This window comes from Dacryopinax primogenitus (genome assembly GCF_000292625.1).
Source record: "Dacryopinax primogenitus strain DJM-731 SS1 chromosome Unknown DACRYscaffold_2, whole genome shotgun sequence".
NCBI classification, from domain to species: Eukaryota; Fungi; Basidiomycota; class Dacrymycetes; order Dacrymycetales; family Dacrymycetaceae; genus Dacryopinax; species Dacryopinax primogenitus.
The window spans coordinates 148,266-170,815 of NW_024467199.1; the positions used below are offsets into that span (position 1 = coordinate 148,266).

General features: G+C 54.2%; 10 protein-coding genes across 10 annotated transcripts; 5 read left to right on the forward strand and 5 right to left on the reverse strand.

Moving 5' to 3' along the window:
* Nucleotides 1-255: 255 nt before the first annotated feature.
* On the reverse strand, nucleotides 256-745 carry DACRYDRAFT_19771 (uncharacterized protein). The gene has a single exon (XM_040771651.1). The coding sequence runs from the start codon at nucleotides 578-580 to the stop codon at nucleotides 356-358; it is 225 nt and encodes a 74-aa protein (XP_040632087.1). The 5' UTR covers nucleotides 581-745; the 3' UTR covers nucleotides 256-355.
* Nucleotides 746-949: 204 nt separating this feature from the next.
* DACRYDRAFT_98054 (actin depolymerizing protein) lies at nucleotides 950-2,331 on the forward strand (the record flags this gene model as incomplete). The annotated part of the gene is made up of 5 exons (XM_040777504.1): nucleotides 950-1,049; nucleotides 1,102-1,277; nucleotides 1,326-1,818; nucleotides 1,869-1,984; nucleotides 2,039-2,331. The coding sequence occupies 5 exons, from the start codon at nucleotides 950-952 to the stop codon at nucleotides 2,222-2,224; spliced, it is 1,071 nt and encodes a 356-aa protein (XP_040632088.1). The 3' UTR covers nucleotides 2,225-2,331.
* Nucleotides 2,332-2,386: 55 nt separating this feature from the next.
* On the reverse strand, nucleotides 2,387-3,383 carry DACRYDRAFT_74344 (uncharacterized protein; the record flags this gene model as incomplete). Its single annotated transcript, XM_040776061.1, has 3 exons — nucleotides 3,072-3,383; nucleotides 2,753-3,022; nucleotides 2,387-2,671 (listed from the first exon to the last, which is right to left on the reverse strand). The coding sequence occupies exons 2-3, from the start codon at nucleotides 3,014-3,016 to the stop codon at nucleotides 2,387-2,389; spliced, it is 549 nt and encodes a 182-aa protein (XP_040632089.1). The 5' UTR covers nucleotides 3,017-3,022; nucleotides 3,072-3,383.
* Nucleotides 3,384-5,132: 1,749 nt separating this feature from the next.
* DACRYDRAFT_92618 (uncharacterized protein) lies at nucleotides 5,133-7,455 on the reverse strand. Its single transcript, XM_040777092.1, has 3 exons — nucleotides 7,349-7,455; nucleotides 7,269-7,301; nucleotides 5,133-7,221 (listed from the first exon to the last, which is right to left on the reverse strand). Exons 1-3 carry the CDS (start codon nucleotides 7,427-7,429, stop codon nucleotides 5,533-5,535), a joined length of 1,803 nt encoding a protein of 600 aa, XP_040632090.1. The 5' UTR covers nucleotides 7,430-7,455; the 3' UTR covers nucleotides 5,133-5,532.
* A 567-nt stretch (nucleotides 7,456-8,022) lies between these two features.
* DACRYDRAFT_98056 (CDC45-like protein) lies at nucleotides 8,023-10,243 on the reverse strand (the record flags this gene model as incomplete). Its single annotated transcript, XM_040777505.1, has 5 exons — nucleotides 8,023-8,164; nucleotides 8,213-8,557; nucleotides 8,607-9,056; nucleotides 9,111-9,583; nucleotides 9,629-10,243. The coding sequence occupies 5 exons, from the start codon at nucleotides 10,241-10,243 to the stop codon at nucleotides 8,023-8,025; spliced, it is 2,025 nt and encodes a 674-aa protein (XP_040632091.1).
* Nucleotides 10,244-10,436: 193 nt separating this feature from the next.
* Nucleotides 10,437-11,350, forward strand: DACRYDRAFT_19774 (uncharacterized protein). The gene is made up of 4 exons (XM_040771652.1): nucleotides 10,437-10,661; nucleotides 10,710-10,776; nucleotides 10,836-11,095; nucleotides 11,144-11,350. Exons 1-4 carry the CDS (start codon nucleotides 10,472-10,474, stop codon nucleotides 11,278-11,280), a joined length of 654 nt encoding a protein of 217 aa, XP_040632092.1. The 5' UTR covers nucleotides 10,437-10,471; the 3' UTR covers nucleotides 11,281-11,350.
* A 61-nt stretch (nucleotides 11,351-11,411) lies between these two features.
* DACRYDRAFT_13299 (uncharacterized protein) lies at nucleotides 11,412-12,201 on the reverse strand (the record flags this gene model as incomplete). The annotated part of the gene is made up of 5 exons (XM_040770971.1): nucleotides 11,412-11,486; nucleotides 11,539-11,612; nucleotides 11,660-11,857; nucleotides 11,909-11,993; nucleotides 12,040-12,201. 5 exons carry the CDS (start codon nucleotides 12,199-12,201, stop codon nucleotides 11,412-11,414), a joined length of 594 nt encoding a protein of 197 aa, XP_040632093.1.
* Nucleotides 12,202-12,437: 236 nt separating this feature from the next.
* DACRYDRAFT_103693 (uncharacterized protein) lies at nucleotides 12,438-14,594 on the forward strand (the record flags this gene model as incomplete). Its single annotated transcript, XM_040767800.1, has 5 exons — nucleotides 12,438-12,510; nucleotides 12,560-12,573; nucleotides 12,624-13,606; nucleotides 13,656-14,054; nucleotides 14,108-14,594. 5 exons carry the CDS (start codon nucleotides 12,438-12,440, stop codon nucleotides 14,592-14,594), a joined length of 1,956 nt encoding a protein of 651 aa, XP_040632094.1.
* Nucleotides 14,595-15,427: 833 nt separating this feature from the next.
* Nucleotides 15,428-17,086, forward strand: DACRYDRAFT_13301 (cytochrome P450; the record flags this gene model as incomplete). The annotated part of the gene is made up of 4 exons (XM_040770972.1): nucleotides 15,428-15,734; nucleotides 15,780-16,265; nucleotides 16,314-16,939; nucleotides 16,988-17,086. 4 exons carry the CDS (start codon nucleotides 15,428-15,430, stop codon nucleotides 17,084-17,086), a joined length of 1,518 nt encoding a protein of 505 aa, XP_040632095.1.
* A 750-nt stretch (nucleotides 17,087-17,836) lies between these two features.
* On the forward strand, nucleotides 17,837-22,284 carry DACRYDRAFT_19776 (cytochrome P450). Its single transcript, XM_040771653.1, has 10 exons — nucleotides 17,837-18,156; nucleotides 18,204-18,560; nucleotides 18,611-19,122; nucleotides 19,186-19,326; nucleotides 19,382-20,008; nucleotides 20,056-20,358; nucleotides 20,409-21,157; nucleotides 21,212-21,653; nucleotides 21,707-21,768; nucleotides 21,821-22,284. Exons 1-8 carry the CDS (start codon nucleotides 17,853-17,855, stop codon nucleotides 21,417-21,419), a joined length of 3,201 nt encoding a protein of 1,066 aa, XP_040632096.1. The 5' UTR covers nucleotides 17,837-17,852; the 3' UTR covers nucleotides 21,420-21,653; nucleotides 21,707-21,768; nucleotides 21,821-22,284.
* The last annotated feature ends 266 nt before the right edge of the window (nucleotides 22,285-22,550 follow it).

The following is a 22,550-nucleotide window of genomic DNA, read 5'->3' on the forward strand; positions in this document are numbered from 1 at the left end:
AAGTAGGAACAGAAGATTAACAGTGGTCAGATTGTTGCAAAAAATTAGCTTTGAAAGCTACGCGTCATGATGCAGACTATCAGAGAGGGGGGTTCCTCCCCGTGTTGAAGAAAGACGGAGAAGAAAGGCTGTGCGGAACGAACTGGGGCGTCTCCGAATGGGGAAGCTCGGTCAGGCTGAAACAACTAATTGCTGGGAATAGCGGACGGGCAAAGCTTGCGTACGCACAGCAAGGAGGATGTATATTGCTTCGCTGACTTGTTGTCATTGTTGGATGATTATCTTCGGCGAGGTTGTGTCGAGTTGATCTGGGGTGATGTGTGCCGACTCCAAGGACGAGTTGTCGGCATGGCATTTACCGTGACCTGTCTGTTGGATCCTGGAATCGGAACAAGGAGCTGCCACTAAAACGTCCGAACTGAAGCGGGTATATAACAGAATCGGGCGGCCTTGATACGGACTCGGAGAGGAGCCAGTTTCTCCCTAGCCGAGGACAGGAGGGTACAGACAAGCACATGACAGCAGGGTGATAATACACAGCCCATACAGTAATGTTGAGATCACAAGGTATAGAGGTCATCTAGAATTGTCGGAGTATTGTGTTTCGCTGTGAAATATTCTGTAGAAAAAATAGTGACAGCGTGGCATCTTGTTGAGCCACAGTCCCTTTTCGAAGATGGGCGGAAGGCAAGAGAACCGCGAATTGGTGGCTTCTCCGAGACCAAATTAGTACTCTGAAGTCAATCCATATATCCAGACGTTAGATTCAATTAACGCAAAGTTACTGCGGGTTTTGCGTATGTCGATTGCACTCTAGTCAAGTGGTGGTCGTAGTTAGACCGGCTGTTCCGCAAAGAGCGCCTCGCGTCTGCGGCACAGGGACTCGGAGGTTGAAAAGGTCGAGGTCGAGGAGCAGTACGACGACCAACAAATATACAACCAACAGACGATGTCGGGCATTACTTCAGGCATTACTGTCTCCGAGGAACTGTCGACGCAGTTCAAGCAGTCGGCGGGAACGAGAGTGATAAAGGTATCCATCGACAATGGTGCGTGTTACCACTCATAGCCGACGACAGCCTGATGCTCACATCTGACCAGAATTGCTTGTCGTTTCCAAGACGCTGCCTTTGACTTCGTCCTTGTCGAGCGATGTGCAGCATATCTCGAGCATTGTGGATGCGGATACTGCGGCGTACTTGCTCGTGCAGCTGGACTCGAAGGGGAAATGGGTACTGGTATCCTACGTACCCGACACTTGCACTGTGCGACAGAAGGTGTGTAGTATATCCATCAGGTCATAATTATAACTAGAATATATGTAGATGTTGTACGCATCGACTCGGAATGCACTCACTCGTGGCCTCGGGGCAGCAGCCTTCGTCGACTCGGCCTTCATCTCCGCCCCGTCCGACCTCGCTTCCACCCTCGTCTCCCGTAGTACGAGCTCAACCGGCGGTGGACCAGCGCGCTCCGCCACTTCCCCCGGGCTCATACCCCTCAGCAACGGGGAAAAAGAGCTCGCCTCTATCCGCGCTGCAGAAGCGGTCGAACTTGCTAGGAGCACCACTCCCAGGAGTCTGCACCAGCGGTCGGACATGCAATTTGAGGAGGATGCGGATGCGGCGATCTCAGAACTTAATGACGGAGAGGGGCAGGTCGTCGTACTCGGGATAAAGACAGGGAAGGAGAAGGACGTGTTTGTGCTCAAGAACAAGGAGGACGTACCTCACGGACAAGGACTGGCAAGCGTTCTCCCGAAGGGCGAACCGTCCTATGTGCTCTACGCGCTGAGCGTCAACGGGAACCGGGTTATACGTGCGTCTTCTCCACGCAGACAGAGGAATATGACTCATTCTCTACTCCAGTGTTCGTCTACTTCTGTCCGAATGACGCATCCGTCAAGGAGAAGATGGTATACTCGACCTCCTTCTGGAACGTAGTGAAGAAAGCAGAAGAACACTCGCTCAACCTGGCGCGCAGGGTGCGCGCTCATCATATCGTACCATTCTAGTACCATTACTGACTGAAGGGGCAGATCGAAGTTTCTGAGCTCTCGGAGCTGACATACGACCACCTCATCTCCGAGCTCAAGAGGGAAGGAGCAGCTCCCACCGGTGCTGGTACCGTAGCTGGCGCCCCTGCGGACCGGGCATCCTCCAGCGTTAGCGCACAGCGTGGGTTCGCCCGACCGACCCGACCAGGGAGGAAGGTCTTCCCTTGAATGAATCCGATGGGTGTGAGAGCTGGGGAAGCAGGAAGGGGTGGACGGTTGTACGAGCGGCAGTTGGAGTCTACAAGAATCCTGTGATACTATTGCTACAGATGAAGATAAGGAAATCAAATGCCCCAGCGGGCTGTCTACCATCCCCCCCGGACTCCCACGTCAACCCCCAGCCTGCCGAACCAACCTCCCCACTTCCTCCCTAATCTCCTCCAAACTCGCGCGTAACGCCCTCGCATCCTCAAACTTCCTCGCAGCAGTAGCCTCGGCCACATACTGATCCAGCAGCGCCTCTTGCTCAAGGAGCGGCTGGAGCCGGTGGGCCAGCTCGGCGTCTGGGTCTGTGGGTGTGTGCAGCCCCGAACCGGGGAGGGAGGAGGAGCGTGATGGGGGTTGGGATTGTGGTTGTGATTTGGACTTCTTGTGCGTGGGAGGTTTGGGCAGGGCCTGCAGAACTAGTTAGTCATGCACTCACTTGACACTTCTGTGGCCGCCTAGGGCAGGTAAAGAGTAAAACGTGGGACGTACAGGCAACCCAGCCATCTCCTTCTGCAACACCCCCCTGCTCCGCATCCACACCGCTCTTTGGACCCTCTCCTCCTCCCCGCCTTTCACACAAGGCAGCCCAAGGATCCTCTTGGCGAGCTTATCGTAATCCGCACACAGGTCGAGTACCAACTTGCGCGTTTCCTGCACAGGGGCTAGGGAGGCCGCGCTCGGCTGGGGAGGGAGCTCGAGCAGCTGGTCCTGGTACGTCGGGATGATGTCTAGGAGCTCGCGTTCGAGCTGCATCAGTACCTGCCCAGCGACCGTTAGCTCAAGAACGAAAGCGTAGGAATAGACGTACGGTATACAGCCTGCTCACGGGCGGGACTCGGGATTTCTCCAGCACATACTGGAGTCTCCTCACGTTCTCCCTACACTCCCTGCACACCCTCACGCCCTTCTCTTCCTTCTCCTCCTTGCCCTCTTTCGCCCCTCCCTTGCCTGTCGGTAAGCTCGCACTGGTACCATCGCGCTTCGTGACGCCATAAGCGATGCCCTCGCTCACGTCCCAGACGCGGCCTGTCCTCCAGTCTGCGGCGATCAAGACTGAACACTGGACATGCCGTGCGGGGTTTGAAGACCGAGGTGCCGGAGGCTGGGAACAGATGATCGTCCCGCATAGGCGGCAATGATGTTTCCTCACGGTGAGGGCGTTGAACGTGGTCCTACATAGTGCAGGGTGTATCCATCAGCACTGCCAACAATTTCTTGCGGGAGAAAGCTGCAGGAAACCGCGGTAAAGAAGAAGATACGCACGAGCACAACCGACATGCTCCAACACTGCTATCCGCTTCCCAAGGGGCGATCTTCTGTTCCGCAGCCCTCACTTCCGCCGCCTCCACAGCAGCTGCGCCCTTAAGCTCGTTAAGCAGGCTCGTAGATCTTGGTAACCCTGGAGGAGGGTCAGGCTTGGGGGCGAAATGCAGTTGGATCAACTACAGTCCGTTGGTGTTGGTCAGCGCGTATGCATTAGGTTAGAGGGGGAAGAGCGCACCTTTTCCAGTCGACGAGACAACCTCCTGTCCTCCCCTTTCCGCTCGTCGCTTAGCCTGTTCCGTTCCAAGAGGAAGTCCTCCGTCCTCAGCCTGTAGAGCGGTTTGGGCTGGAAACCGGCTCGGTAGGGGGTTAGCCTGCTCTGCTGTTGCTGGAAGGAGGTCGCTGTTGCGGGTGCTGAGCCAGGAGGGAGATGTGCTGTCTGTGGTGCGGTGGAGGGAGCGAGCGAGATAGGGCTCGTCGGTCCCGGAGAGGGGGATAGGGCGCGAGCGTTAAGAGAAGGTGAGATCCGAGGGTTGGGAGAAGGGGAAACGGAGCGATAGGGAGAGGGGAACATATGACTTGGTGTAGGTGCAGAACTGGATGGAGGAGGGGAAGGGGAGAGCAGGGTGGTGGATGCAGAACGGCCGAAGGAGATCGGTGCTGGCAGATGCGGACGCGGGGCGTCCTTAGGCGGCGGCGGCGGTGCGGGACGCTGGACGATCGGGGCCTGGCTCACTGGAGTACCTGGCGCAGGGGATGGGGATGGTGAGAGCTGGAAGGATCGGACGGTTGCGGCTGGGCCTGGGGTTGATGGGCTGGGACGGAGAGGTGAGGGTACGTGCTTTCCTCTGAGGGGGACGTGGCGGAATGTGGATACTGGGCGTGGTGCTGGTGACGGACGAGCGGTTGGGGAGGGGAGCGATGAAGGAGGCGGTGAAGGAGAGGAGGTCGACGTCGTCGTCGACTGTGGTGCTGAAGGCGACACTGCTTCCTCTGTGATAGTCGTCGTTGCCGTCGCAGGGGTTGCTGGTGTTGTGCTCTTCCCTTTCTCTCCTTCTCCTTTCTCCTCCTGCTCGTCCACATCGCCTTCCAGCCCATTCCCGTTCACCTGCACCTGTACCTCCACCTGCACTGGCCCAAACGCCTTCTCATCCTCCATGAATACCGGTTCGAACCTCTCTCTCTCCCTCTCCATCCCGCTCCGGATAGATAGCGTCTCCCCAGCTTGTGACAGGCTCAGGGGTGACGTCGCCCGTACTGAAGAAGCCGAGTTGATGGATAGAGAGGAATGGGACCTCGAGTGTCGTTTAGACTGGATTGTTAGTTGTTAATTTGAGTGTAGGTTGATGGTGGTGGTTGAGGACATACCTGGTATGGCCTGTAATTTACTGGGAGTGAATCCATCCCAGTTAGAGGTATAAACGGTACAAAGTAGGAGTAACAGTAACAGCAATTGACGTGTGACTATACCGCAGTTGCTTCCGCACTATCGGTGATAAGCACTTCACTTCCCTTCTTTGTTACTCAGAACATGGACATTGCGTAGCATGACAAATCATATTCATTGCATATGGCGTAGAGCGTGACTAGAATGCGGGTTGGTTGGACTTGGAATTGAATTTGAATGAAGAAAGGAACACTAGACGTCGAATGACCGAAGGACAGAGCGAGAGCAAGAGAACGGGAACGTGAAGTGTGAAAGCATGTATGACAATAGAAGTATACCGAATGGAAGGGCCTGGGATACAGGCCGTCTAGGCCGTATGACCTGAAAGCAGAAGTAAAGTGGAAGTGGAAATCAAGGCATGAAACTTGATGAACATTGAAGGCATTATGACTAACCCGGAACGACGAACAACCGCCAACGACCAACGACCAACGACCACCCCCAAAGACCGGCACCGGCTCACCAACCCTACGCAGCACATCAACCCCCTTCCGACCACCCTAGCGTACGCCATCCCAAGCCCGAGCGCATCAACGCACCAGCGTATCAGAGCACCAGATCAATGCGCATACCTGGCCCTCCCATCCATCCACGCATTGAGCCCTGCCACCTGTTCCCTAACGAACGCATCCATGTCGTCTGCGAATCTCTGCTGTTGCTCTGCAGTCAAAGTCATTCTCGGGGGGACGGGCATGATCCCCTCCCCGCCGGCGCGCTGACGCTCTCGCGCTTGTTCAGGCGCTGAAGGGCCAGCAACAGGAGCAAGAGACCCCGGTGTAAGAGGGCTTGGCGTGCTACCAGGCTTAGGCACGGGCTGCATGGGGAGGGAGATGTTGAGGCCTGTTCTGGAAGGGCCTGCGTCTAGGAGGGCGAAGGGGGGCATTCGGGCTTGAACTGAATTCTGAACTTGTTGGGCTTGCTGGGCTTGTTGAGCAGGAACTTGCTGCTGTTGCTGGGCCTGTTGTTGAGCTTGAGGCTGCTGATATTGCTGCTGTTGGACCTGTTGCTGCTGCTGAGCCTGTTGCTGGTTCCGGGTTTGCAAAAACTGCTGCCGTCTCTGTCTCTGCTCCTGATGCAACATCTCCGCCATTTCCCTCCTGTGCCTCATCATCCTTTCCACCGCCTCGTTCATGTGTTCTTGATCCTCGCGGATTGGAGGGAGAAGGCGCACTGGCTGCACAGGCCCGGGGTGGACTGGTTGAGCGGGTGCTGCTGGTGCGCCCGGTGCCTGCTGTTGCTGTTGCTGATGACGCCGAACCAGTTCCTCTTCGAGCGTCAGAGCCCTTTCTCTCAACTGCGTCTCCCTCATCCGATCTGCCAAACTCCGCCTCGCCGCATCAGGCTCCGCAAGCGGATCAGGAAGCGCTTGCTGTGCTTGCCTCAACCGATCTGCAAAAAGCTGCCTTTGCGCTATGTCCGGTTCTGGGAACTGTTGGCCCTGATTGGGGTTGGGCTGAGGTTGGCCGAGGCGCACAGGCCCTGGCTGTCCACGGAGCACTCCGGGGAACTCGTTGCGCTCCGGGAAGAAGAACTGCATTGGGTCGTTCCTATTGACAGCGGGGTGTTGCGGTGGGAAAAAGCGGATTTCCCGACCTGGAGGAGCCTGAGGTATCGGATATCGGGGGACGTACATCCTCCCAGGGGGGTGATGAGCTGGGTGTGCGATTCGGGGAGGGACGGGAGGTCGTGCAGCTGCAGCTGCGGCTAAAGGGGGAGCAGGAGCTGGGCCTGGGACTGCGTCATCGAGTGGAAAGATACCGTCCCATAGGTCTTCGCTCGGCTTGGTTTCTTCCATCAGATGTCGTCCAGAAAGCAGAATGATCTCCTTCCCCTCCGCAGATTGAAGCAGGGATTTGAGAGTCCAGTTAACCGCTGGCCGTCCCCTGATCACCTTATCGCAATATGGGCAGTGTTTCTCCCTCAGCTCAAGACGGTCCGGCTCCGCTAAGGCCCGGGCCTTGCTCTTCCACATCGAGGCCAGACAAGGTCCGCAAGCCGTATGGCCGCAGGACATCACAAATGGTCTGACGAGGAGTTCATAGCACAGCCCACACTCGAGCTGGTTGGCAAGTGCGTTGATAGCTGCATTGTTGGCCGCTGTAGCGAGTCGATCCGTCTCGCTCGTGTCTAGAACAACGGAGAGTCCGTCGACCGTACTGATAGCGTCTTCGAGTGCTTTGCGAACGTTGCTGGTAGCGGATGTGAGAGATTGCTTGAATCCCTTTGTGCGTTTGCGTGGGAGTGTGGTCTGTTCTGTGTTAGCGCCTGATGACAGCAGGGCAGATGAGTAGGTACCTCGTCATCCGAGTCACTGACGACGTGAGTTCGCTATATACGCATGAGAATGAGAATGAAACTCCAGTGTATATGCACACCTTTGGACCTTTACGTTCTCCCATAACTTGTATCTCCTCATCGGCGTCCATGTCTACTTCTTGTATACTAGGCGCTGGCATGCTGCTGTGCTTTGACTCTGCTTAGTCGTCTCCCGGCGTTGTGGCACTCCGCAGTCCAAGGAGTATATCTGCGCCCCTGTCCAATCGGCCGTCGTGGTGCAGATGACGGAGCAGAAGAGAGAAGCGGGAGGAGGAGGGCCCGAGCGGGGTAAGAGAGAAAAGCGGAATATGGCCCACGCCGCCTTTCTTTGCCCAGCGCGCCTTTGCCTCCGGGTGTCAAGTTACGCACGCTGTCCTGTCCACCTCATGCACCATCACTGTCACCCTCTTCCCCGCATACGCACTGCTGTCCACTCATACAAATGGACATTTCCCTTGCATGTCGGAGCATTTTCTGATCAGCTGTACATGAACGTATACGACATTCACCCGTTCTCCACGGAGCGGACAGAGAAGCGCCGGACATCTTCAGCCTCCGTGCTTTCAGAAGCGCCCGTCAGCCTCAATGTACTTTTTGTCGGTCAGTTCTCGGTCGTGGCTGGAAACATGTAACAGACACGAAACGGTCAGCAGATACAATTTTTTTTATTCTACTAGCACAACAACAGTAAGCCACTGCTATTAGTCACATCATGTGCTCCTATATGAGGGCATCACGCGGCTCGCATGGCTAGCGTTTCCAGAAATTTGTGCAAATCCTCCTTGTTTACCTCCACTACGCTCGTGTCGAACGTCACCTGCCTCGTTCGTGCACCTGACCTGTCGCGCGCTTCCAGGAACGCGAGGTTGAACGTACTGTTCGTGAATAGTTAGCTTTACTCCTCACTTTCAGAATGAACGTACTTGGGTCTGACATCACCCATCTCCCCCGCACCTGTAACGCCAACAACGACAAACGTGCCCGCTTCTTCCTTGGCACAAGCGATCACGAAAGGCAAGAGCCGTTTCTTCCTTCCAACCTGCATACTCTGCACCCAGTTCCTTGTAGCATCCACCAGCCACAGCGCAAGGCGCGAAAGCGTGCTCGGGTGGGCAAATAACGCCAAGTCCGGCCCTTCGCGGATCGTCGCTAGGCGGAAAGACTTCGTCTGCGTTATAGCCCGCTTGGAGATAAGCGCCGTCCCTTGCCGGACTATTGCTCGTTGGAGTGCCATGGCCAAGGGTAATGAATTGCGCAAAAGGTTGATACTACAAATCCGTATTAGTCTATCTTCATGTAGAGGGGAAAAAGACGTACTTCATTCCCAGGGCATCATACGCCGCCCAAAAGTTGCCGACCCACCACTCTTCCTCCTTCTGCTCTCTCTGTTCCTCCTCCGCTTGTTGGGTGCTCTTCTCTCCTTCCTTTGCCGGGGGAGGAGCCAGTGGGCGGTTCTCCTTCCCCTCACTACGAGTGGGCAACTGCCAAGCCTTGCTTCCTCCAAACCACTCCCCACCGCCCCTCCCTCCCTCTAGCTCGACCTCCAGCTTCACCCCCTCAGCCGCCTCTAACAGCGCCCCAACGCCTTCTACTACGTCTGCTGCCGAAAGAGGCTGCAAGCGGAAGCCGAACGAACGCGTGAACGATGCATAGGTGAGCTCGATCAGTCCATACTCTGGCGCGTAGTTGTCCATCTTTGCCCGTAGAGACCTCTTTAGATCTTGGTCCATATGGATAAACGCCTGCTGACACTGTTGTAACGAAAACCTGCGCCCCCACACTTCAGCCACAACCGTCTAGCATACAGGGAAAAATACACACCCCATCTTGGCTAGCATTCCCCCCAGCTGTTTTCGCCCCTTCTCGTTCCACGCCCTCAGCCGACTCATCACATACGCCGAATGGTACATAGCGTCATACAGATTCCAGTGTCTGACGAGCATGAACCGCATCTCCTCGCTCGGTCTTATGCCCGTGTCGTCCGCCGTAAGCTGCTGTTTCGTTCCCGCGTCGTTGATCGTACCAGGCACAGAAACGTTCAACCGGGCGACTTCGTCCGAAAAGACTTCGTACATCTGCTCGTAGGTGCTGCGTTTTATTCGGGCGGAGAGGTACTGGTGTGTCAGGCCTAAGATCGCTAGCCACAGGAGCGCGTTGTCAGCCCGCTCAAGGGCAGTCGCGAGCACGTATATCGTCCCTGCACAGGATTGGCCGTGTGACGTGCCTGCAGTGTAGTACTTGTCGAGTCGTGCAAGGTACTCGTCGCGTTTCTCACGGCGTTCGCGTTTTGCCGCCTGGGACTGTCAGTCTAGCAGACATGGAAGGGGAAATAGACATACCCCGCCATTGAGCTTTCGTTTCTTTCTTGGTGTGCCCTCTCCATCTTCCTCGTCGTCGTCGTCGTCTTCTTCTTCCTCCTCGTCGTCGTCATCCTCGGAATCGCTGTCACTCTCATCAAACATCGTCTCCTCAAATGCCTTCCTCTCCTCAGCCAACTTCGCCACCTCTCCATCATCCCAGACAACGATACACTCCTGACTCTCGCCCACTCCGAACAAATTGGGCAAGCTTCTTGGCCTGCGGGAATCGATCACATGAATTCTCACCCCCTGCCCAAACTCGCCAAACCAGTCCTCGCTCGCAAGGTCAAGCATACTCCCAATGTTGAGCAAAACGAGCGTGTGTAGTTCTTGGGACTTGCTCAGCTGCTCTTTTAGCGCTACGAGTGCTGGATACCCAGCAACAGGCTCTATCCGATGTTGAACGCCGTCTCGCGTCAGGAGCGACGCTAGCATCCGGCACGCGCAGAGGGAGTCCACTTCCAGCGCAGCAAGTAGGACGACAGCGGACGGGGTGTTGGCTCGCGTTCGTCTGTTGGCAAGTATCTCGCGGTAGGCGGTGAGGTAGGTGCGGGTGGCATCGTGTGACGATGTAGGGGGTGAGAGGTAGACCATCGTAGTAGAGGTCGAGGAGCAGTAGCAGCAACGTGACGAGGACGCGTCGAATATTCATTGCACACGCGACTCGGCGTTAGTATCACGAGCTCAGGGTCCTACTCCTATCACCGAGGAATGGAATGGACCCTTATCGACCGTCTCTCTCCCAACAAAGGGAACAACTCTATCCCATGCCTTGACGCCCTCCTCCTGATCCTCCTATTCGATACTCCTTCACCCGCAAGGATGTACCCCCTCGAATCTTCCCAGCGGCATATTCTGCAGCAACACCGGATACCCCTTGCTCTGGCAGTATTCGATCTCACAGTACTCGTCTTCCCTATCACACTAGTCGTTTCACCGTGCTTAGCGGTGCTCACGTTCTTCAGCAGCGTCATGGGCTCGCTGGAACAAGAACCGGTATGGTTAAGCCTCAGTATGTAGTTCTCTCGCGATGCTCTGCCGGAGGGCTGAAATCGCTTAGTGCACACGGCGGTGATAGTCCAGATGCCATTAGTGATCGCATGCACGATCGAGAACCGCTTTATCCAGTACGTGCCTCCCCTCCTTTACATACCTAGACATCAAGGGAGTCTAATCGTGTTCCCAGACAACAAAAGGACCGGAGCTCGATCCTGAGTGTTTCCCGCGTCCGCCAGAACCTGATCTATCTCGTCACATCCCTCTGGCTGCTCACGCTACTCAGCTCCCTCCTCGCTCATCCGAGTTGTGCTGAAGGCGCACCATGGAAGGAGAGCTTGCGGCCTAAAACTGTGACACCCGAAGGGGGGACTGTGGAGAAGGTGATGGAGGAGAACTGTACTGAGAGCTTGATGGCAGTGGGCTTGAGTGGTGTGAATGCCCTCCTCTGTGAGTTGGCGTAAAGCGTTACAGTCATAGCGTGTTGACCGCATACAGGCTTGTGTCCCGTTGTGTGCACCCTGGTGGTGAAGACGACGCTGTGGAGGATTATGAGGAAAGACACGATGGGTCGGGGGACCTCCAATGCTGCATATGAGGCGTTGGCTCAGCAGGCGTGCGAGGGCGACAGTTAAGGATGTATAGAGCTGTTCTGTCCTGTATTCTTCTTTGGGTTCTTCGCGAGAATAGGGATATTGATATAACAAAACATGAAATACACGGGACGGGATCCAAACTACAACAGATATAGGCGACAAATGTGGGTCTACTGTTCCAGACGCTGCATGTCCTCTTCCACACGGGTGATATTCGACACTTTCTCCAATAGTTCGGGTACTTTCTGCGCCAGAGTTCAGCGTGAGCAACGGTGACAACGAGAGACGTCAACGAACCTTTTGAAAGTCCCCAAAATAAGCCAGCGTCTCCCGATGTGCCTTTTCCATCTCCCCGACATCCGGCAGTGTCACTGTACCTCATCAGTATCCCCCCTCCGATCCTACAAAAAGCACTCACAATCTGCCTCCATATCCTCCTCATCCTGATCCAAGATTTCCTCCTCCACTCTCTGCCGAACCAATAGATCTTCGACAAGCTTCTGGATTTGTACAGGCTTGACGCGTCTCGAGTCCGCCAGTGTCTTGTCCCATATGAGCTTCTCGTCGTGGTTTGCCCATATCTGGCGATCGAGCGCTTCGTCGAATGGCTCCGTTTCTGCCAGATTCTCATTTGATCACGTCCAGTGATTGGGAAATAAGCACATACCATCGGCCTCCTTGGTATGATCCTCGTAATTTATTCCATTCACCCTCAGATTAGGCTTTGCGATCTCGAACGTCCTATCCCTCCACTATCATGTATTGGCACCATACCACCAAGACCTCAATTCAACTCACAGCCATCAGGTGTGCGCGGATCGCTTCCCCCTCCCCCCCTAGGCTGCTTGAGGAAAGTTTCTCATCAAGGAGCGCGAGCATTTGACGGGTGAAACCAGCCTTGATTCGTTCCAGATCGTCGAACGTGTCAACTCCAATGCGTGGCATATCTTCTCGGTCCATGTTGCCAGCCGTCAAGTTAAGGAGCTAGCACAAGTACAGGGATAGCAAGCTAAGAAGTGGATGCGTGGGGGAAGTGGTGGTCGGCGTTAGGGTGAGATCACGCGCCAAAATCAGTCGCGTCGCGTATCAATGAAGCGACGCGTTTGCTTCCGCTTTATGGATCTTTCCTTTTGGGAGGTTGTGAACAAGCGCTGATACCACCTTACAAGGCTTCCTCTGATCTGGATGTTGGAGAGATGGTAGGTGGAAGTAAGGCCGTGCCTCTTTTGAGTGGGAATGGTATGATGGAGAAGGAGAGAGAGATTCAAGGTGTGCTCGTTGAACCAGTCACCAGCACCGTGCTGACCAACACTCAAAGAGCTGGAGAAAAAGGTACATCAGGTCCCGTGATGGACCAGTCACGTAGTAACCTGGGTTCACAGACCAACTATCTACGAAAGCAAAACGATGATCTACTGAAGAGGAACTTTGAGCTGGAGAACAGCAATCGTTGGTTGTCTGAAAGGCTTGGGTTCCGAACTGCGCAAGATGCCGAGACGCAACTTGGTGATAACGATATCACCTTCCTCCAACTGCACGTCGAATATGAAAACGCACAAGTGCGCATCCGGGACTTGGAACAAGATGGTCTTGTCCAATCGGAGGCGTTGAACACTCTGCGTAGGGAACACGCGACTGCCCTGAAGACTATCGACGACCTCAAGGAAGACCTCAAAGAGCTCGACTGGAGCCGGCAGTGGCAGCAGAGCGAGACGGAAAGCCAGATCGCTCAGCTTACGCTTCAGCTACATGACCGAGAGGGAAGGATCGCTGAACTCAACGCGAAATCTCGGCCGCTCAGATCCCGGGTTCTCTCACCCTCCTCCGGGAAGGAGAACACTCCGACTCCACTGCCTACCTCATCATTCGTCCCCTCGTCCCCCAAGACTCCTGTGATGCCCTCAACGTCAACCCCGAAGAAAGACGCTCACGTTTCTGCTGCATTTTTGCAAGCTCAACTTTCAGACATACAAGAACGATACGACAGTCTGCTCCGCATATATCGAGAAAACGTGCAGCAACGGACAAAGGAACGAAAGCACTGGAAGGAGTTCAAGGACGCATGGATGGCGAACAAAGACAGAATCCAGCGGAAGAGGGCGCGTGAGGCAGGAGGGGCGAAAGAAACTCCGAGAAAGCGGAGGCGGATGGTCTCAGAGACCGGACTGGCAGACACGCCAAAGCGAGCCACACCGAGAAAACAACCCACCGCTCCGGAGTCACAGACTCAGTATGAGGATGACATGGTACCGTCCTCTCAGCCCTCTCCCCCAGAAGATCGACCTGCGCAAACGGCCATCGCATCCAAGAGTCAAGTGCTCGTGCCTGCATCATCGGAAACAGATCTCGAAGGTGAACAAGGATGGTACGTACAGCATTTCCATAATTCTGCTGCATATTCTGACTCTTCTTAGTGATCCGCCGACCGCACCCCCTCGCTACTCCAGCAAGCACGACGGAATTATCTCCCCTGCCACATCACACATCGTGGTCACCCCGCAACCTGTCCTGCCCAGAGCAGCCTCATCTTTCTCGGAGCAAGCATACCGAAAGCGTCAAATGGTCAACGAAGCAGAAGACGATACTTCGTCGCCAGGTGCGGCAGGAAAGATGAAAGCACCAGCATCGCCAATCCCGGGTCATCGCAAGCGGTTGTCAGAGGACCCTGCTGGGACCCCTCTTGCGCAGTTACCGGCGGATCGGGATGAGAGAGCCAAAGCTTTGAAGGAGCTTAATAAGCTACCTCGGGAGCAGTATGTGGACCAGTACAAGGTGTTCAAGGGCCACGGACGATATTCTGGCAACCTTCCGCGGTATGTTGTCTTGCCCCATTGAATCGACACAAGCTCTGACGCGCATATGATAGACCAGATGAAGAAGGTATCAACGCACGATTTGAGATTGACAAGAGCCGAAATGACGGTATGAACTACCAATACGACTCGGTGGTTCGAAACAAGAACGCAAGAAGACAATTACATGGCGATGACTGCGAGTGTTGTCGAAGATACTACGAAGATGTTGGACCGTTGCCCCCGCGTCTCGAAGCACCGCTCTGGAGGTCGCCACCACATCGAGATTTCCAAAATGCCGTCTTGCCATGTCCTCGAGACTCTGCAGCAAAAGACCCTCAGATGTCGCGAGCTCATGTACAGGCTCATAAACAAGAGGTGTCAAGACATCGCCAGGCATGGCAGCGGTCACATACCCCTCCAGACTATTGGAAGATTGGGTTTCCATCCACACAAGAGGCGCAACAGATCAACAAGAAAGCTGAGGAGATGCATAGGGAAAAGGCGCGCCAGATAGAACTCGAGGCGGAACGGGGAGGGAAGTACAGGCGGAGGAGTTAGTCTAAGGTCATGCCTTTCTTCAGGAACCATGATTCGGGTTGATCCATTGTACAGTATCTGCACACTGCTTATTCATATTCATATCACATTTGTTGCTCGACAAAATCATCATTACTCACTTTCAACTGGATGACGGCAAGATTGACTCTGTTATCCGATGATTCCCCGTTAGTATGCGGACGTCTTGACCAGATCGGGCGGTTGGTGCTTGGTCAATGCCCTGGTTGACATTACGTGGTGTGTAACCGACCTTTGTACAGTCACATTCCAGAGCTAACCACGCTTATCCAGGTTGTCTGGGCCCCGTATTTCAATGTCTTGGTCATCTATTTCTCTGGATTCTGACTGGATATAGGCGTGCACGAGGTTGTATGCGCTTTCTAACGCGACGATGCAGTCAGTTATTAACCCAGGACAAAGTGACAGACCCTGACATGACCGATCTCCCCGCAGGCTCTAGCGCCGAGGCTGGTTCTCTGCCGGTAATTCGGTAATGTGCCATCCGGCATTTGGTTCTTGACCGACCTTGCCGCATCCTGGGAACGACGGTCAAGTATCACATGATGGGCCCATAGAATCGAGAGTAAGTCGTAAGTCCTTTCGTTCGTGGATCTGCTTGAATCCCCTGGTGGGTGCTCACCTCATGCGGCAGACTGTTGAGAAGCCCGACCGATTTGGAAGTTGCCAAATTTGGATGGCTCTGGTCTCGCAGAACTGCCTACACGCCAGTGGGGCGAACATGTCTTTGCATTTGGATATAAAAAGACGGTTGAAATGGACAGTCAACTGCCTGCTGCTGTGTTCACAGGTGGATCCCAGCTCTCCCTATAAGAATGTCTGAACCAATCCCGTCGCCGCCATCCTATCCCATCATCGGGCATGCAGGTACTGGTGTCTATGACCCAGTCGCGAGCGCCAAATCCCGTCGTCAGCTCAGGGAGAAGTACGGCAGCATCTATCGTCTCAATTTTTTCGGTCGCGAGATCATCTTCTGCTCCTCTCAGGAGATTGTGAATGAGCTGTGTGACGAGTCGAGGTTCCAGAAGGAAGTTGCTGGAGGTCCCCTCGAAGAAGTTAGGAATGGGATTCACGACGGTCTCTTCACGGCGTTTGGTACTGAAGAGAACTGGGGCATCGCTCGTACGCTCATGCTCTCACATACTGTCAGATCTTAACTTCGGGTAGATCGAGTCCTTCTTCCTGGATTCGGGCCTGCTCAAATCCAAGGCATGTTCCTCGCGATGCTTGATATCAACGCCCAGCTCCTGCTCAAATGGGAGCGGTTCGGCCCCGACCACGTCATCACCCCAACGGAGGACTTCACCCGTCTTGCCTTCGACACCATCGCGCTAAGCATGATGTCGCACCGGTTCAACTCGTTCTACATGGAGGAGATGCCGCCTTTCTGTCAAGCGATGACGCGGTTCTTGATTGAGAGCGGAGTTAGGAACCAGCGACCGAGCATGATTCAGAATCTCATGAGGGCTGAGAATGCTCAGTATGAGGCTGATATTAAGTTCATGGCAGACGTTTGTGATCAGCGTAAGCACTCTCGTGAAAAACGTGGAAAGAGTCTCATGGTACTCGTAGTCGTTCAGAACCGGAAGAGTCACCCGACGAGCAAGAAAGATCTCCTCACGCTGATGCTAGAAGGCAGAGATCCCAAGACTGGTGAGTGTATCGTTTCACCAGAATGCATAAGCTGACGGGATTGGTAAGGACGTGGTATGAGCGAAGCGAATATTCGCAATAACCTCATTACGATGCTCATTGCCGGCCATGAGACGACTTCCGGTCTTCTATCCTACACGCTGTTTCACCTCCTTTCCAACCCATCTACGTACTCAAAACTGCAGGCGGAGGTTGACGCCATTGTTGGGAAGGACGCGCTGCAGTTGGCTCACGTCCCCAAACTGGAATACACCCAAGCCGTTCTGCGGGAAAGTATTCGTCTGAATCCTCCTGCAGGGATGATCTCCGTTTCACCGGTCGAGGATACTGTCATTGCTGGAAAGTATGCAGTCAAGAAGGGCGCCATGCTCGCAGTCGATATCGCCGGGCTGCATAGAGATCCCGCAGCTTGGGGGGACGATGTTGAGGAGTTCAAGCCGGAAAGGATGATGAGCCCTCATTTCGAGGCGCTTCCGGTAATTTTCCTAGTCTGTGTTCCTCCCGATCGTCACTTACGTGGCTTTTCCTTCCAGCCAAACTGTTGGAAACCCTTCGGCAACGGCTCTCGCGGGTGTATCGGTCGCCCTCTCGCTTGGCAAGAGTCTGTCATGATGCTCGCCACGCTGTTCCAGCACTTCGACATCAAATTCGACGACCCATCGTACAAGCTCCGCGTAAGTTTTTCCACCATCTTGGAGATTCCAGGCTGACAGGCAGCACAGGTCAAGCAGACGCTCACTACTAAGCCTGAAGGGTTCCAAATTCGTACAATCCCGAGGAAGGATGCTCCGCCTATCGTCGGTGCCGGGGTGGTTGCTTGATCTAACTTTCGAGAAGTATCGGAGACTGCGGAATACATATCACATGAAATCTGTAGAGAAAGCGCAGTTGTTCAATGAATGCCTGGTTTGGTGGTGGCCCGAGCATATTTGGCCGGGCTGTGATGTGGTTGATTAAAGTCTGAACATGCCAGATAGGCCTTCCGCATGGTGCTGCTTTTGGAAACATGGTCATTGAACTGGTCCGTGGTCTTCGGTCCAAAATGAACGTTGGAACGCTTGTGACATTCAGAGAAGCTGATCGGGGACTTAGGTCAGCGCGTCAGCCCATGTTACGGAGGAAACCCTGAAAGTAACCAATCGAAAAAAGGTGTTCTGATTCATTCACACGGTTCATCGCGGGCGCTTCTATTGCCACACGCGGACTCCTCTCTCAAGAACGACCACCTCATCTGTTACTGAATACTGCTCTGTTTCATTGACCTTCCGCTTTGGCATATGGGCTTGGAAATGCCTCATGTGAACGAGATGACCAAGACCTCCCGTCAGGAATACAATGGTCAAGGAATGGTCGAGACAAATGCCCGAATTCGGCTCATTAACCTTATTGTACCGGGTCGCTACCTCAAGCATCTGACGTCTTCTACACGCCAAGAAGATAGACTATCCTAGTCTGGGTCCTGGTCAGCGGAGTGCCTCGTGGACGGGGACGACTGGGTCAGCCACCTAGGGTACTACTTAAGACCACCAGCATCGAGGATCCGAGCACTCCAGCCCTCTTACAGGTGTTACCCTCAACCACCACCTCATGCCTGACCCCATCCCTTCCCCACCTTCATACCCCGTAGTAGGGCATGCCCTGACGGGAGTTATTGACCCCGTCACTCCGACTCTGTCTTACCGCCTCCTGCGGGAGAAGTACGGACGGATCTACGAACTCAACTTCTATGGACGTCCTCTCATCGTCGTCTCCTCTCAGAAGCTTGTCAACGAGCTCTGCGACGAAACTCGTTTCCACAAGAACGTATCTGGCGCACTGGAGGAAGTGCGTCATGGTGCCGGAGACGGACTATTCACTGCATACCATGGAGAAGAAAGTTGGGGTATCGCCCGTTTGTCCATCCCTCTTTCTGCATATACTTGGTCTGATTAGAACCAGACCGTATCCTGATGCCCGCATTCGGACCCCAACAAACCTTGGGCATGTTCAACGATATGCTCGATATCAACTCCCAGCTTCTGTTCAAATGGGAGCGCTTCGGCCCCGATCACCCCATAGATCCGACGGACGACTTCACAAGGCTGGCATTCGACACCGTCTCGCTCTGTGCGATGTCTTATCGAGTGAATTCATTCTATCAAGAGGAGCTCCCAGCCTTCGTTAGAGCCATGGGAGGATTCTTGGTCGAGAGCGGGAGACGGGCGCAAACACCTCACATGATGCAGGGATTTATGCACAAGAGCAACACGCAGTACGAAGCCGATATAAAGCTCATGGTCGATCTCTGCGATAAGAGTGTGTCTACCCTATACTTAGCATCGCGTCCGATGACTGATATGCCGTAGTCATTGCACAACGCAAAGCGCATCCTGAAGGAGCGAAGAACGATCTACTCAATCGGATGCTCGAGGGCAAAGACCCCAAGACAGGTCGGGGCCTGAGCGACGCCAACATCCGCAATCAGCTCATCACGTTCCTCATCGCCGGACACGAGACGACTTCTGGTCTCCTGTCGTTCACTTGCTACCATCTCCTTGCCAACCCGTCCACCTACACCAAGATTCAGGCAGAGATCGATGAGGTGCTGGGGAACGACCCGATCCAGCTCTCGCATCTCCCCAAGCTGGTGTACACGAACGCCGTTCTGCGGGAAAGTATCCGACTCAATGCCCCGCTTGGGATGCTCAATGTCACACCGAACGAAGACACCATCATCGGTGGTCGGTGGGAGATCAAGAAAGATACTCGATGCGTTGTCGAAATCAATGGTCTCCAGAGGGATCCAGAGGTTTGGGGAGACGATGCGGAAGAGTTCCGCCCTGAGAGGATGCTGGATGGGAAGTTTGAAGCTCTCCCTGTGAGTGCAGATCTGATCGTTAAATTCGCCGAAATTCGGAGTTCTCATAGCGCATATATTTAGCCTAACTCGTGGAAACCGTTTGGAAATGGAGCAAGGGCTTGTATCGGCCGCCCGTTCGCTTGGCAGGAAGCAACGATGATGATGGCCACCATGTTGCAGAGGTTTGATCTTCGCTTCGACGATCCTTCGTATCATCTGCATGTACGTGCCTCGGATCCTCATCTGGTATTGAACTGACAGCGGGACGGATGTGTAGCTGAAGCAGACGTTGACGACCAAGCCCAAGGACTTCAAGATGCATGCTATTCCTCGCCGAGGCGCACGTCCCATTGTCGGCCCTGGCTCTCTGGCTGGGCCCCAGACTACATCGCCTGAAACAGCTGAAAAGCACGACGCAAGACCCGCAGAAGTCCCAGTCGGTACTGGTATTCCCATGTACGTTTACTTCGGTAGCAATACCGGAAGCTGCGAGTCATTCGCACAGAACGTCGTTAGCGACGCCCTCGCCCATGGATTCAGGGCGGTCATCGCTACACTCGATTCTATCGATGAGCTAGCCAAGGTGCACTACGACGGCCCGATGATCATTCTCACTGCGTCGTACGAAGGCCAACCGGCTGACAACGCAGCTCACTTCGTGGAAGGCCTGCAGCGTTTGGCTCCTGAGAAACGTCCTCTTACCAACCTCAAATACGCGGTTTTCGGTGCTGGCAATCGTGACTGGGCGATGACTTACCAGAGGATCCCTACTCTAATCGACAGCAAGATGGAGCAGCTCGGTGCTGAGAGATTGATGGAACGAGGGCGAGCGGATGCCGGCGGGGCTGATTTCTTCGGCGAGTTCGATAAGTGGGAAAAGAACCTATGGGAAACCCTGAATAAAGTCAGTCTATCATTCGTTAGAAATGTCCTTCCTCAACCCTGCTTTAGGTGTACACCCCTAGCACCATTGAGCAGCCCACCGAAGTTCCGGAAGAGGAAGAGGAATTCGTCGTTACCGTCACTGGCACAGCGCGCCAGATCCGTTTGCGACAGCCCGATCTACGCGATAGCAAGGTTTTGGAGAACCGCCTCTTGACTAAACCGGGTGCCCCCGAGAAGAGACACATCCAGTTCCAGCTTCCTGAAGGGATGGAATATGCTGCTGGTGATTACCTGGCAATCCTGCCAAAGAATCCTGATGTCTCAGTTAGACGAGTGTTGAAACATTTCAATCTGCAACCAGATACCAAGGTAAGCTTTCCCGTTTGCTCTCCGTATTTCGCATCTGAATAATGCAACAGATTGAGATCAAAACCAAAGCATCAACTACCCTGCCGACGGATGAACCAATCAGACTTCACGATCTCTTCAGTGAATACGTTGAACTCGCACAGCCAGTTACGCAGCGTGTTTTGGATCAACTTTTGCAGTTCGCTCCTAAGGACAACGTGCGTCTCCGTGACCTGTTAACGGATACCAAGACTGCGGTGTTCGACAAGCGTCTTAGTGCACTCGATCTTATCGAAATGTATCCTGACATCAATATTCCGCCAACGAAGTTCGTGAAGTTACTTCCATCTATGCGAATCCGGCAATACTCAATTTCATCGTCCCCGGTTGCCAAGCCAGGAGAATGTAGCCTCACGGTCTCAATTGTGCGTGCCCCGTCTCTCGGTGGGCATGGAGAATTTGTTGGAGTAGCTTCCAACTATCTCGCCCATCTCGAAGTGGGAGATACGGTATGCGTCGCTGTACGCCCTAGTGCGGCCAAATTCCATCTGCCGGCGGACACGACCAAGCCGATCGTCATGTTCTGTGCCGGATCTGGGTTTGCTCCGATGAGAGGTTTCATCGAGGATCGAGCGGAGCAACTCGCCGTCGGCCGCGAGGTTGGAAAGACGCTGCTCTTTGTTGGATGCAGAGCTCCCGACGAAGACCTTCTGTACAAGGACAAGGAGTTGAAGAAGTGGCAAGAATCCGGCGCGGTTGATGTTCGTCCCGCGTTCTCGAGGGCATCTGATGCTTCATATGGATGCAAGTATACTCAGGAGTACGTTCTCTATCTATCCCTGTGTCAAAATGTTATATCTGACGTCGTTGCCAGCCGTGTTTGGAATGACAGGGCTGATGTGAAAGCCTTGTACAGGGAAGGTGCTCGGTTTTACACTTGTGGAATGTCTGGCATGTCGAACGCATGCCGGGAGAAATGTGTCGACATGATTATGGAAGAGATGAACTGCACGCAGGATGCAGCTTCCCAGAAGTTTCAAGATATTGCTGGGGAGAGGTATTCGATCGATGTCTTTGGTTGAGGGGCTGAAGGCAAGCTCAAACAGGTGGGTGTTGCAAATCAGGGAATTATGGTTGAATCAGAAATCAAAGTCCATGATGATCATTGTGAAGTACACGCTGGGGTGCTTCTGTCCCCTGATCTACTCAGTACAAGCGTTTCAATCAATGTCCGATCCGAGCGGCGATCATGGCGCTCCCGCCTTCGATTCAAACCCCCGTCGTTCTCACACGCAGAAGGTGATCTCCACCCCCACCTTTTGCGAGTTACAAGTCAGCAATATACCAGATGACAGGTTTTTGCACGTACGTTGGGGTCGTGGCAAGGAGGTGCAATGGGATGGCTACCGACAGCACACTGATCTGTGGGGCCTATGGCAAAGATTAACCATCGCCAACGCGGAGACGTAGGATTGAAACTGACAAGAAACACACTCGCCCACGCATCCATTGGTGAAACACCAGTCAAAGGTAGGGGTGAGGGTGAACGGAGGGCTGATGTCAATGTCCACCATTGACCCGTTGCAGCCGGAATCGCCATCGTTGCAGAGAGATACCAGTTCGATGATCGAGCAGCCTTCGCCGTCACTTCCACAACCCCCAGCCTGGAGAAATGCGACCGCGTTGTTCAGAGGGCCTCCTGACGTGTACGGCTCTCCGGTGGACAGGACATTTCCATCTTGAACTAGAGTGGGAGTTCCGTACCCACACCTGGATCAGTGGTCAACCTGGTAACATTTTTTGCGGAAATCATTCGTCTTACAGATTGGTGAACGTGATGGTATGACTCTCAGCGCGGGCCAGAAGGACGAAAGCAGACAGGCCGAACAGCGAGTCGATAGGCTTCATGGCTTGACTGCTCTGAAGGCGTTCGGATCGAGTGCGCAGGTGCTTGCCTTTTCCTCCCCATTGAAAGCCAGTATTTAAGTTCGAATACCTGCAGACAGAGACCAAAAATAGAGCCGGATCTCCGTGTTCATCGGAGTTGCTTTCGGAATGAAAGGGCGGAGGGGGAAAGATGATCGCGATCCCCGCTCAGAAGGGTGTGCACACAATGAAGGAATCCTTGGAGCCATGGGCGTATGACTACATCTCGGTGCTCCAATGCGTCCCACAGGCAGTTTGATCATTCACATCACTGATCCATCTGGCAT